This window comes from Dicentrarchus labrax, unplaced genomic scaffold (assembly GCF_905237075.1).
Source record: "Dicentrarchus labrax unplaced genomic scaffold, dlabrax2021, whole genome shotgun sequence".
Lineage (NCBI taxonomy): Eukaryota > Metazoa > Chordata > Actinopteri > Moronidae > Dicentrarchus > Dicentrarchus labrax.
In genome coordinates this window covers 7,941,036-7,955,171 of record NW_026136704.1, presented here as the reverse complement: position 1 = coordinate 7,955,171, position 14,136 = coordinate 7,941,036, and the positions used below count along the sequence as shown (strand labels likewise).

Below are 14,136 nucleotides of genomic sequence, written 5' to 3'. Positions count from 1 at the left end.
CTTCTAATAGGATTTATGGCACCCAAAGGTTCCCATATAGCTCATAGAGCAAACTCTGTTTAAAGTATATGCGACCCTCCAGCTCTCCTGTATTAATCTGCTGCAAATGCATCATAAAGACCCAATTATTTCTGACTCATGTTTAGAGAAGCCATGATACACACTCTAGTCGTAATTGCGCATGTACCGTCGCATTCCTAACTTATGTGCGTATTTCAGGTTATTCTATCGTGGGCAGACATCTGAAGGAGGTAACTCATTCAGAGATGTTGGAAAATTATCTTTGACGCCAAAAATAATCACATCCAGAGCACTGACCTAAACTGCATCCCATGTTATTGTTTTTTTGTCCCACCACAGGAGGAGCAATCTTCATCTAACAGTACCATTGCACATCAGTTAAAGGCAGGATGTAGCTCAGAGCGAGCCGTAAAAGCTGACAGAGCCTCACAACAAGGAGTGCATGATGCTTTTACAGCCACTGTTATGCTGATGCCGATAATGATGGTAATAAGAGGCGGCCCGCTCAGTTGTAAAGCTAATTTTGTGCTGCTGCCGGCAACGGAAAAGGGCGACTGGGCCCTTCCTCACTCAATATGCAAATGGGAGATGTCTTGCAGAGTTGATGTTTATTCATACAAACGGAATCAATTCGCAGACACAGTCGAAACTTCAGAGAGAAAAGCGGACCTTCGCACCGTCGCTATTTCCGAATCGGGATCCATGATGGAGAGTGTGTGACAATAATCACTGAAGGCAATTAGCGGGCAGAGGTCATCTCCAAATGTACTGGGCATGGTTGTTGTAGGGCGTGCTTGGTTTATTTTGACACCTTGGGGAGAAGGCCAATGTAGGTGAAGAAGCCTTCCAACATTTGCCAGCAATAAATATAAAGAGATGGAGACAAAGTGGAGCAACAGGTGACAGACTGTTACTATATTTTAAGTCTGAATGCTTCCTGATAAGCTATTTTTATTTATTTCTGGACCCTCACACTGGAGCTTCAACAATAGCAATGCATTGTATTTGATAAGCTCCTAAAACGTGTTGTAGGTAATCTATAATAAATATTTGGAGTGCTAAAAGGTACAATATTTCCCTTTTAAATATTATGGAGTTGACATTTACAGGCAAGGCGAGATTATTTGTTGTACTTTTAAAAACACAAGGCAATTCAAAGTGCTCATAGACATATAAAGGCACCAAGACAAAACACAAAAGAGACAAACGACAATATACAGACACATAGAAGAGAAAAATAAGAAAATATAAGGTGTTTTATGTTGTAGGAAATCAGATATAACTGCAAGAAAGTGATGGTGGAAGTAGTATTCAGATCCTTAAAGGTCCAGTGTGTATATAAGGTAGTTAAAATCACCCCACCTACCTTGGCCAACAACAACAACAGTAAAATGTTGCTTACACTTTAATGCATTAGTAATAATAATAATTTTAATGCAGTAATATAACATTATAACACTGACATTCTGCTGGATAATGATAGTTTATTACTTGAAGTACATTTAGTTGATACACTTACTGTACCTTTATCTAAGTGGGCTGTTGAGTAAAGACTTACTTATAATGCAGTATTGCTACTTTTGCTTTAGGATCTGGATACTTCTCCACCACTGTCAGTATATAAAATATGATGCATTGTTACAGATTGAACTATCCAACAATATATAAAATAGTTCAAATTGGCTTTATCTTCACAAACTACAGCATTAACATTATGATTATAATGCAACCCTAATTAGTATTTTATGAGTTATATGATTATACACACTCATAATGGGGCCATTTTATTGCAAGTAAATGTACTTACAGGATTTTTACTATGTGGTTTTGCTGCTTTAATTAAATGGTCCAGTGTGTAGGATTTAGATATATGTAGCAGTGTAATTGCAGATTGCTACTCCGTCACTTCACCCTCACCTTCCGAGTGCAAAGGAGAAACTATGGTGGCAGCAAAAAACTCAAAAAACACAAACGCCCCTATCTAGAGCCAGTGTTCGTTTTGTCCCTTCTGGGCTACTGTAGAAACATGGTGGTTCAACATGGTGGACTGTTGTAAAAATGGCTGATTCTAAGGTAACCAAAATTCCTATATATATTCAGGTGATTATACACTAATGAATATACACACCTATGAATATTATAATGTATTTCTGGACCCTCACACTGGAGCTTCAACAACAGCAATGCATTGTATTTGATAAGCTCCTAAAAGGTTAGGTTATCTATAATAAATGTTTGGAGTGCTAAAAGGTACAATATTTCCCTTTGAAATATCATGGAGTAGACATATACAGACAAGGCGACATTATTTATTGGACCTTTTTAAAACACAAGGCAATTCAAAGTGCTCGAAGACATATAAAGGCACTAAGACAAAACATAAAAGAGACAAACGACAATATACAGACACATAGAAGAGAAAAATAAGAAAATATAACAAATAAACAAATTAGACTGGAGAATAAAAAAATACAGTGCAGTGCCAGATATGAATAAATATCTTGAAGAAGCATAACATGGAAACTTTCAAACTTAAATAAAGAGTTAAATTCCACCACTGCACCTTGCTATACAGTTCATGTACAGAAAGCCAGACTACATACAGTAGAGACTGCCAAATACGCACACATGGCACAGAGCGTTTCAACTCTTATCCATCCTTCCTGGCAAACTCCCCCTCTCTCTCCTCCCGGCCCTTTGAAATCTGCATCACGCCTCTCTCATTTCTGTTTACAAGAGTCAAATTGCTTCCACACACTTTATTGGTAATAGATCTGCAGAGAGAGCTGCGCCAACAGCGGTCACGGCACACGCATTTTTTACTCGCGCGGTAAATACCTCGACTGTTAAACATCAACACACAGTCATCCTGATGAGTGGTCTGAGAGGCGACAGTCTAACAAGCCTCTCTTTGACTCATCGCTTATTACTGAGTCTGACCCGCTGCTTAACTGATTTCGTGCATGCATGAAATGAATGATGCTCAATGGAAAATTGGCCTAACTCCACTGCAACCCGTCCTCAAAAGTGCCCCTGCAGTGCTGCTTCTGACTGATGCTTGTTTTAATTGCTAGGATTTTTTCTGATTCTTACAATGAGATTTACAGTTTGGGTGGTCTGACTAAATACTTGGAGATTACACCTTCCAAAAAGGCAAACACAGTCATTGAAAGACAGACAGGAAAGGAGAAGGTGGGGCAGGAGGGGATTCTTCAATAGGGCCGGGATTACTTAATCATAAGTCAAGTGGTCACAACAGGGAGACTATATGAACATCGGCCATGCCAAGTATAAATAGTCCTCGGCACCAGTGGTTCTTCAAATGGGGCTTGGAGCCGTAGGGATTGAGGAGAAAATGAGGAAAAGTTTATACTTTCAGGATTTCCTTTGCCAGAATCGCTCAAACTGAATCTGTGCCTAACATGCAAAACCAGGGGTGTGGAGCTAAAAGCCAATGAAGAGGAGACACAAGAGAAGGTCTTAGTTGCAGAGAAAACCCTCAGCAAACAGAGGCATTAAAACACACATTTGTATTCAACTTTGGACCGATAAAATGACATGTGCTTGACTGAAAAACTTTCATCACTCAGTGTGCCAAGACAACTAATGCCGCTCTATCACTACCCTGTAATCTCACCACTTCTAGTGTAAACTACTGGCTTCTGCAGCTCAGTTCTACCTTAAAACAAGTTCTCAGATGGTGTGGCCTGAGCCGGTTGATCTATTCAGAGCTTCTAGGCATGAAAGCAGTTGGGAATCCTTCTCTCAGCTCATTTCTTTTTTACCAGGTCATCACCTGCTGTCTTTAATTCATGCATGCTGTTTTCTCTTTCTCCCTCTCTGTTCTCCCGCTCTCTGTCGCGCCTTTTGAAGTCCATGGGAGTCCTGTGGTTTTCAAAGGGTCAGAAAAGGGCAGGCCTACTGTCCTATCGAAGGCAGGCCGCGGGATAAACGCATGTTACCACCTGTCCTCGCCGCTCTGAGTCAACACCGCTGGTGTGACTGTACTCACACCTTGTCATCACCCCCTGTCACTTGTACAATGTTCCCTCTTGCTCTCTCTCTCTCTCTCTCTCTCTCTCTCTCTCACACACACACACACACACACACACACACATACTCAGAGTAGTGCTTGTGCCCACATACACACATATAGGAACATGCGCACTACTACTGTAGGACCCCTACTGTCTGACAACTGTCCCACATAGACAAATCAAGGAGTCCCGCTGCTAAAAGCCCACCCTTTCCTCACACTTCACATTACAGAGGACTCTTTCTGGCCCGATCCCAAACCAGTGGGGGTTGTTTGGTTGAGAGAAAGGGCCGTGTCCTGGGGAGAGAGTCAATTGCAGGTCCGGGGTCACGCAGAGAGTGGAAAGAGGCAGCCAAAAGTCCTTCAAGATGAAAAATTAGCCTTTCAAATGACAGCCAAAGATCAAGCCACTCAGAAGAGCTGCTGCTCCCATTGAAGACTTTCAGAAGCTGTTCTTATTCAGCCCCAGTTTCCTGTCCTGCTTGCCCAGAGGGAAACATTCCAGGAATCCTCAGATCTGGAAGGGAAACTAAGGTGGAGCATGATGATCCAAAACTGGACACCAGGCCTGAGTCTGAGTCTGACACAGCTAACTCCTCAAACTTCTGTATCACTTTCCTCACTGACTGGAAGGGAATCTCCCTGCGCCACCGACCTCCACCAGCCCCACAAGACCCCCTGTATGCAGAGTCTTTACTAAGAAACACGTGAGGAGGAGGGGGGAGGCCGCAGCGCAGCCTCAGTCGGCCCTGGCCCAGGCCCAGAGCCGGGAGAACTCCAGCAGAGTGGAAGCGGGTAGGAAGCGTGGCTATGTGCTCCTGGGTCAGAGGGTTGTAGAAGCTCAGGGTGCCTCCACCGATGTTAAGGAAGACCCCAAGGGTTTTGATCTGAGGTGGGACAGTGCAGAGCGGCTCCTGGCTCCCATCATACACTGCACAAAAAGACAAACCCTGCCTTTGGAGCCACCAGCCCCCAGAACCATCCAGTGAGCTCACACCTGAGAGAAACAGAAAAGTGAAATATTCACTGTGTTCATGTTTGGATTTGCAACCTTTACAAACCACTGTAACAACATTGTTAACCTTTGAACTCTCAACTCTTTAAAGATTCTGCGACCATAATACATCTGAATGATTCCTATATTTTATTCTGTTAGCCCAACAATTTGACAAATGAATCATTGTTTTTATTGGCATGGGTCTAAGGATGGCAAGGTCAGTGGGTTGGTCACTTTGGTCCAGAGCTCAGCAACAGTTGGATGGAGTGCATGGAGTTTCCCTCTAGCGCTACCATGAAGTTGACATATTTGTTTTTGAGTGAAATGTCTTGACAACTATTCCATTTCTTTTGGTACCTATGTTCCCCTCAGGATGTGTGGACCTATTGTGATGTCACCCATAGGCCGGGGTGTTCTATTTTCAAAGCCTTGAGTTTGGCATTATGGCTTATATAGCAGCCATCAGTGGTGGCGTACTGAGCGTTGAGCAGCACTCACTTACTATGCTTGAACTCGTCCGTAGCAGAAGAAAACAATGGTGGATTTCCTGGTCACCTGGTCACAGTAACAGAATCTTGGTTCATATTTGATCAGCACTGCCTAGTTTAACAGTTTGATCTGAGTTTCATGTGTTGAGCTGAACAGACTCACAGAGAATGACTTGTCAATCACAAGGTAGCAACGCCCTATACGTCTATTTTACTCTAAATGGGACCAAAATCTACCAAATAAACATCATGCTGTATGGAACAAACTAGTGAGACCATAAACACACTAGGAAACTGTTCACTGAACTAATACATCAAGTGAGCAATAGGGTCATTTCTCTATAAGGCTCTGTTCTGTTGGACTTCTTTTTTGCAGCCCTTTGGAGCTGCCCCCTGCTGGCCATTAGAAAGAATACAGGGTTAAGACACTTCTGCGTTGACCTCTCTCTGTCCACTAACTATAAACTGTCAATGGGATGAATTGTAATATCTTTGGTGATCCTTTAACTTTATATCTAGTGCCATCACCTGGTCGAAGTTTGTCCAGTAATTTGGTTTAAGAACAAATACCTGCAAAACTGCTAAATCAGAATCAGAATCAGAAATACTTTAATAATCCCAGGGGGAAATTACTTTAAAGCTCTAAGATGATAAGCATTATACCTAATCATCAGCATGTTAACATTGTCAATGTGAGCAAGTTAGCATACTGACATTAGAATTTAACTCAAAACACACACACAAACACACACATACACACACACACACACACACACACACACACACACACACACACACACACACACACACACACACACACACACACACACACACACACACAGTACTTTGAGTGCCTAAATACAGCCTGAGAGCCACTCGCCTGGCTGTAGACTTTTAGTCTTACTCTATTGTTTTCCTCCAAAGAGTTTATAGAGTGATTAGAGACCCGAGGTATTGTTCGAGTGTCTCATTTCTTTCTCACTGTATGCAGGTAATAGCAGGTAGATATAAACAATGTTGTTTTCTTGCTTGGTGACGATGTGTCACTGATTATAGGAATTAACGCAGTCAAAAGAACTTTCTCTCTCTTAGCTTACAGTTACAGTTACATGGTGGTGCAGCAAAAGGGTTTCAGGTTCACTTTTTGATAATGTGGGGGTTTTGATGACTGTTAGATGACACAAAAGAGACTTTTCTGAAGCAGCTGATGACGTGGATTCAAACACATTCAGATAATCCAGAAGAAGAATAAGGGCACGAATATGACAATGCTAATGTGGACAGGCACAATATCAAGACTTTAATGACTAAAATCAGTTAATATAAACTTATTATTTCAAATCATTAATCTGTTCATGCCCACGGCTAATAATGAGAGGTATCAGATGTTTTTAAAGCTGTAAAGCGGCAGTTCTTTATATCTGATACAAATGAAAAGAAATGTTTCTAGTTAGTTAAACACAAGTTACAGATAATAGGACGACTTTATTATTTTTATTTTTATTTTTAAGTAATTTGACAAAAGAAAAATGGAAATCACTGTTTCCAGTGCTGCTTAACCAATCATCAATGGTCTTTTAAGGGTCTAACCACTTGGTGGCACTATGAATATTGTGTCTGATGATGTGTGTGTTTACATGCGGGTGTGGGCTTAAACAGGCTCAGTCTTGCTGACTAACAGTGAGGGTTTCTGGAAACATAAACACAGTGGCACCGAACCAACCAAAACAAAGTCAAGAGAGTTCTTACCGATCCTGTAGACAGAGCTGTTACAGACATCCACCTCCCAGTAATACTGTCCTCGTGCAATGACAACATCAGCGCAGATCTGGGGGAGGGCCAGCAGAACCCTGGGGTCAGGAGTCATTGATCTCCTGACCTTGTTGTCTGGAGGTGGGCCAGGAGGGCTCTCTCCATGGTAGGTGATGGTGAGGGAGGAGTTGGAAAGATGGAGGGATGGAGGGACAGTAGACGAGTCCAGAGAAAAACATAGTCCTAAGATATACCAGAAGTGAACAGAGGATGGAAGAAGAGAATATTCTTGGCTTTTTATTAAATGAATCCATATCGCTTATCTTCGATGCACATAAACCTATATTAAATGTATTTTGTTTATGCATTAAAAGCATCAAATATCATTCCTGACCAAAGACAGACTGCTCCATCTCCTCCTCTCGCAGCTCTACAATGCCCTCCACTGGGGCTACTGAGGAAATGGCAGCACTGGAGCCTGAGTCAAATAGGGAGAGAGCACACAATAGTGTAGATTTCCATGTTTACAGTGAGGACCATATGGGTTTATTCTTACAAACTGGCTGGACCAGTGACTACGTCACTATACTCACCATGTGAACTGCTCTGTGCTGTCATGTCACCTGCATGCCGGCAGTATGTGTTCCCCTAAATATAGTGACAGCAGTGGGATGTAATTAAAAATAGAAGAAAAAGTTGTAAATCCAAACAAGTCACATAGAATGAAATTGATTGCATGAAATGAAAGTAAATCTTCCTACATTTTAATTTGCACAGCAATTAATAATAATAATAAGTATCAAATACATGAAATTTATATGGATTTCACAGAAAGGTCCGTATCCAAAGAGAATGTATTTTTGCTTCCAGTAGTGATGGTGATTCTGGGCTTAAAGTAATAGTTTCATATTTTGGGAAATACACTTATTTGCTTTCTTGCCACTCATATCTGTGAGTGAGTATAAAGCTACAGTCGGAAGGTGATTAGCAGGAAACAGCTAGCTTGGATCTGTCCAAAGGTACCTGACAGTACCTCTATTAGCTCGTGTTATCGAGATATTTGTTGCTATTGTTTGTTGTTAGCATATAACATATGGCATAGATAAATGGTTTGTCAACATTCCCAGTTTTTTCAAATGTAACATTTAAATTTGATCATATAACAGTAAACAATTAATAAATTAATTAAAGGTTTAGTATTATCCTTTATATATAAACACTTATTAAATGGTTTATAGCACACTGTAATGTAGTTGGAAGCAGATATGAGGACATTTTAAGTGTTTGAATTTGCTGAAACTATTATTCTTTATAGCATTCTAGCCTTTTTTGCAAGGCTTCAACTGTACATTTCTCTCTCCTTAGGTCAGATTTCTCACCTGCACACGGTGATGGTTAACTTCAGACCCTCCCTTCGTGGTGCCTGTCTCACCACTGCATGCATGACTCAGTGTGGGATGTTTGGGGAGACAGGAAGTGGCAGATGACCAGTTCCAGCATGGCAGCTCCACAGGATGTCTGCAGCCTGGGCACAGCACAGAGCAGTCAGGTTGGCCGACACTACGGTAACGAGGCTGACCTGACCTTCTTCCCTCTCCGGCTGCCACACAGTGACCACACATGGTGTGAGAGCAGGGCAGGATCAGCACAACGTCATACTCCTGGTTGCATGCTGGGCAGTGGGAGAACTGCTGCAAACAATCTCTTTCTTTCTCCTCATCTTCCTCCCTGTCAGACTTCACTGTTTCCACATCCAAAAGCATCTGCTCCCTGTGTCTTCTCTGAGGATAAAAAATCTTCACTGACATTTCTGACAATTACATAATTCTTTAAATGCCACTGCTTCTCTGACATTCTCATTTCCTGTTTTGTGAACAAAGTCAGCCAAGTCCACAAATGTCCTTAAAAATCAAATTTCCCTTCACAAATAAGTAATAATAAAGCCCAACAGCATGAAGAGATAATACCTGACTGTGTATATCCAGCTATCACCCTCAGTGGTAGGCCTCAGTCAGTAAAGAAGCAGCATCAATAATCCATTTTCCCAGATAAGATACACAGAGGAGGCATCTTTTTGTCGAGGTATCTTTTGCTTGAAATCACAAAGAGGTTCTAGTGGGTATAGATGTCCCACTGTGGTAAAAATGACAAAATTCTCTCTTCTCTAACAGACCAAAAGCACATAGGCATACTGCGGGATATAAAGAACTCTGTTGAACAGATATCAAGAAATCCTCCTGGTGCGCTGTCCTCTCTGTCTCCCAGCTCACTATTGTGGGTGCATTTGGTAGAATGGCCTGAGAGCAGATAAAAGAGAGAGAGAGAGACAGTGGTAGAGAGAGGGAGAGAGCGAGAGGGGAGCCCAGCCTTTTAAAAGATACTCATTGCTTGGTGTTGCCATGGTAATGGCTCTTCCCATAGAGACGCACAACTGCAAGATAATGTGCTGCACTGAATGCACACATACACGTCCAAATGTTAACAAAGAGCTCATTAATGCCAAGTGCATGAGCCATACAACTTAGATTAAACCTCTGAGACAGCAGTGGACGGACAAAATAACACACACACATTTCCTCCTCCTGGTCTGGGTTTGTTCTGTGCCTCCCTTACGCAGTATTATCAATGAATGGTCCACTTGCAGGATTACATGTTGTCACAGTTCTTTGTGGGGGCGGCTGTGGCTCAGAGGCAGAGTGGGTCGTTCCTAAATTGGAAGGTTGTGGGTTCGATCCCAAGCTCCTGGTGCCACATGTCGAAGTATCCTTGATCAAGATACTGAACCCCATGATGCCGGTGTGTGAATGTGTATGAATGTTAGTTTCTGTTCGATGGACTTTGCCATCACTGTGTGAAAGGGTGAATGAGGCACGTAGTGTAAACGCGCTTTGAGTGGTCAGAAGACTAGAAAGGCGCTGTACAGGTCCATTTATTATTTTTTTGTTGTTTAAAAAAGAGTTTTGGTTTTAAAAAGGAGGGGATTTAATAAAAAAAAAAAAAAAAAAAACACAAAGAAAAAGGGAAAAAAGGGAAAAAAAAAAAAAAAAGTAAAAAAAAAAAAAAAAAAAAAGGGGGGGGGGGGGGAAAGAAAAAAAAAAAAAAAAAAAAAAAAAAAAAAAAAAAAAAAACCATTTACCATTTGTAATTCACAGCTTGTGAAAAGGAGACATATCATTGTCTCCTTGCCTTGTCTACAATGTACGGGGCACATCTAAGGTCAGTGTAGGGAGGGCTTTCAAATACTATCAATGGTAAAAAAACAAACATAGCACTTCCTGGGCAGATCATGCAAGGACAGTTGTAGGTATTAGTTTGAAAAAATGACATGCATAGACTCCTCCTTGCACACCCTGAACCCCCTCTGGCTTAGTGTTTGTTCTGCGTCACAGGAATTCCTTGGAGCAACAATTGTGTTGTCATAGTGTTTCGCAACATTATACCATGGAAGTTTGGCAGCATCTCAGAACTGTTTTTACCGTAGTGATTTTAAAATAAAAAATTTTGCATTGTACTACACAGATGCAGTTGTAGGCACAATTGAACATTACATTTCTTGGGACCATATTTGTTTAGAATTGTTAGATTAGAGCTTTTTTCAAATTGTTCTGACAGCACACATATTTAGTCTAGTCGTTGTTGTCTAGTTGTTCTGTGATCATGGGGTGGACAGTGGCATTGCTGTCTAGTGAAGGGAATCATGGCTCTCTGAAGGGATCTTATGGCTCCATAACAAGAGCAGCTCATTGTTTTTTCCAAAGTAGTCACCCTAGTTCAAACCTGCAAAATGCAATTATAATGTTTGGATCCTATCCAAATCTCACGCTATCATTATCTGTTATAGTCAGTAGAATTGTCCTCCTTGGTTCCCCTGTGTCTGTGTTTAGACTCCTCCCACTCTCCGTGATTACTTGCTCACCTGTCTGACCGCTCAAACCTGCCAGCCATCAACTCATCAGCCCTGCAGTATTTAAACCCCGGTTCTCCATCCACTGTCTGCCAGATCGTTGCATCTACAAACCTGGGAGTAACCTTCTAGGCCAAGTTGGAGCTTTTAAGAGAAGTGTTTTTTGCTACAGACTTCAGCCTTGTTTTCCCCGCGTCTCAGGATTATACCCTTCGCTGTAGCTACCTGCCCGCAGCTTCCTGCCTCCCACTCTGCCTAGGGCCTAACCATACAGTCTCACCATAGCAGGAGCCACACCTCACCATTTCATTCCCCAAATTTCAAGTAAAGCCTGTCATTTGGAATCGTACCAACCGAGAATGTGATCTGCTTTTGGGTTCCTGTGTTTAACGTAATATTATCCTCATTGTTATTTCTCTCTGGCTGAGACAGTTGGTGGAGATCAAAATGGAGTTAAAAGCAAAGTTAATATCCAACTTAAATGTATAAGGTGGCCAAAAACCAGATGCCAAATGAATGCTAATGTTGCTCCCTGTCAGCTGGATGTGTAAACTTAAGTAGCCTAATTGTTGATTAAGCATTTAAGGTAGTAATACATAATATAATTGATATTTGTAGTTAGTTATTGTAGTTTTCCTGCTGCCACTTCTAATCTGCATCAATACAACATCCCGTGATTTTTCACTGTATTCATATAAAATTGCCTTGGCTTAAAGCTGCAGTGGGTAACTTTTATAAAACTAACTTTTTGTCATATTTGCTGACATTTTCACTGTATCCTGGAAGTAGTACATGAGATATAAAATCTGTTCGTTTTATTTAAATCAGGTTCCTCTGATTTTTCCTTTGCTTCTAATGGCATTTGCAAGAATCCACCGGGCCTGGACAAAAACAACCAATAAGAACCAAGAAAGATTTAAACATGTTTTGGGTTGGAGGATTGGAAATATTGGATCCAATCCAATCCAACTTTATTTGTTAAGCACTTTAAAACAACCAAAGTTGACCAAAGTGCTGTACAGAAGAATAAATAAAAGACATAACAGCTCACAAGAGGTGCAAAATTACATTATTAATTAAAATACAACAATAAATTAAAAGACATGAAACATGAGTAACAATAATAGCCACGCAATAAAAAGCAATCAAAATAAGAAATGAAATCAAGTCAATACAGTCGGAATCTTACTAGGTGTCAAAGGCCACAGAGAAGAGATGGGTTTTAAGAAGAGATTTAAAAACAGACAGAGAAGAGGCCTGTTTAACATGCAGAGGCAGATCATTCCATAATTTAGGAGCCGACACAGCAAAGGCACGGTCCCCTCTGAGCTTCCGCTTAGTTTTAGGCACACTCAGGAGCAGCTGATCATCTGACCTGAGAGAGCGGGCGGGTATATAGGGGTGTAGAAGCTCAGAGGGGTAGGGCGGTGCAAGACCATTCAGGGATTTAAAAGCAAATAAAAGAATTTCATTTTTTGAAGAATTGAAGAGTCTCATTCAAAGAGTCCCAAAGCATCTGCATTTGATGCCTTGGGAATGAGACTCAACAATCTTTCTCTGCTCTGATTGGCTGTTTTTGTTCAGGCCTAGTGGATTCTTGCAAATGCCATTAGGAGCACTAGAACGAATCAGAGGAACCTGATTTATTCACAGATGATCTGTCTCGTGTTCTACTGTCAGGATATAGTTAAAGTTTCAGCAAGTGTAAAATTGCCAAATCAAACTTGTTTTCTGTGATGAGGAATGAACCCTGTTCAGAGAAAAGTTCAGAACAAAGATACACATACTGTATGTGACAGATGAATCAACAAATATAAACTACACTTATCAAAAACATTATGACAATGAGTCCTACACGTCTATATCAGCATGTCATAATTGGGTTAGTACTGTCTGGGTCTACACAATGCTGTCTTGACTTGTTTGCGTTGAGGATCCACTGTCAAACATTAACTTTGGTTGGTAAATCAAATACAAAGCCCACTAGTTCTAAAAGTCATGGTTTCCTGAGAGCACACTGAGTCACTGTACTCTTAACACCACAGTTTACCTACCCGTTGTCACACTATTCAAAATGAAAGCTGCTGAATGGAGATCTTACTAGACCTGGGACCTGTCTCAGGACTTCTCTGCGTTCTCAGCTTGTTTTTATGAGGCTGAATGGAAGAAGGATGCAGGTTGACAGGCCACAGCTAAGGGACACCATGCACCCAGGAACGGGTTATGGCTTATAGTTGTAAGTAGACTGCTTGGACTCATGCACTTATTTCCAAAGGAGGACATCTGGTGTCTCTGTGGTTTACATACTTAGAGTGGTGTAAATGTGACATCTGGATATTCAAACAAGACATGTTGATCATGTTCATACTACGGCTGTGATGTAATGCGTCAGTCTATTAAGATATTCCCCACATTTTATGAGGAGCACAGAGTGACTCATATATGACCTCATATTATCTAAAGTAGTTGTTGACTTTCATTCAATTCCAACTTTCATTCTTAAACGTCTGTACAAATGACTGATTATGTGGGCATATTATATGTTTATATTTAGAAGTAGTCAGAGCTACTTGTCAGGGCAAAACTTGTGTGTGGGATTTTGTCAAGATGAAAGATATGGAAATAGCTAACATGAGATGCACTGCTGTGCTTCACTAAACAGGATTTGGACCGGGTACAATAAAATGGGAGGGGATATAAGCTCCTCTTTGCTGTTGCTGCAGCAAAAAATTACTAGATGGCAACTCGTCAGTCATCACTGCTGTGTGCTCCTCCAGGGCTCCTGCTGCTGCTGATAGGGGTGATTTCCTCCCATCTTCTTGTCCAGGCCAGACCCAGTGACTTTTGGTTAACCGCAGGGAAAATCATGGCAGAAAGGATTGAGGCGATAAAAGTCTCGGTGAGGAATTACGCATTAATATCTAAATTTATATCACCA

The 14,136-nt window shown here is 41.2% G+C and overlaps 1 protein-coding gene across 2 annotated transcripts; it reads right to left on the bottom strand.

Moving 5' to 3' along the window:
- Positions 1–2,308: 2,308 nt before the first annotated feature.
- On the bottom strand, positions 2,309–9,630 carry LOC127361705 (probable E3 ubiquitin-protein ligase MID2). Of its 2 annotated transcripts, XM_051396524.1 has the most exons (6): positions 9,262–9,630; positions 8,674–8,819; positions 7,888–7,942; positions 7,689–7,772; positions 7,292–7,537; positions 2,309–5,054 (listed from the first exon to the last, which is right to left on the bottom strand). In XM_051396524.1, exons 3-6 carry the CDS (start codon positions 7,910–7,912, stop codon positions 4,513–4,515), a joined length of 897 nt encoding a protein of 298 aa, XP_051252484.1. In that variant the 5' UTR covers positions 7,913–7,942; positions 8,674–8,819; positions 9,262–9,630; the 3' UTR covers positions 2,309–4,512. The 2 variants fall into 2 exon arrangements, with proteins under 2 accessions (XP_051252484.1, XP_051252483.1); XM_051396523.1 differs by having other exon boundaries at positions 8,674–9,630.
- Between the last annotated feature and the right edge of the window lie 4,506 nt (positions 9,631–14,136).

Excerpts from the sequence above, each read along its gene's own strand:
- LOC127361705 (XM_051396523.1), bottom strand. The coding sequence starts at position 9,102 with ATGTCAGTGAAGATTTTTTATCCTCAGAGAAGACACAGGGAGCAGATG. Across the intron at positions 7,943-8,673 it reads TTAACCATCACCGTGTGCAG|GGGAACACATACTGCCGGCA; the intron begins GTGAGAAATCTG and ends CACTATATTTAG. Across the intron at positions 7,773-7,887 it reads AGCACAGAGCAGTTCACATG|GCTCCAGTGCTGCCATTTCC; the intron begins GTGAGTATAGTG and ends TATTTGACTCAG.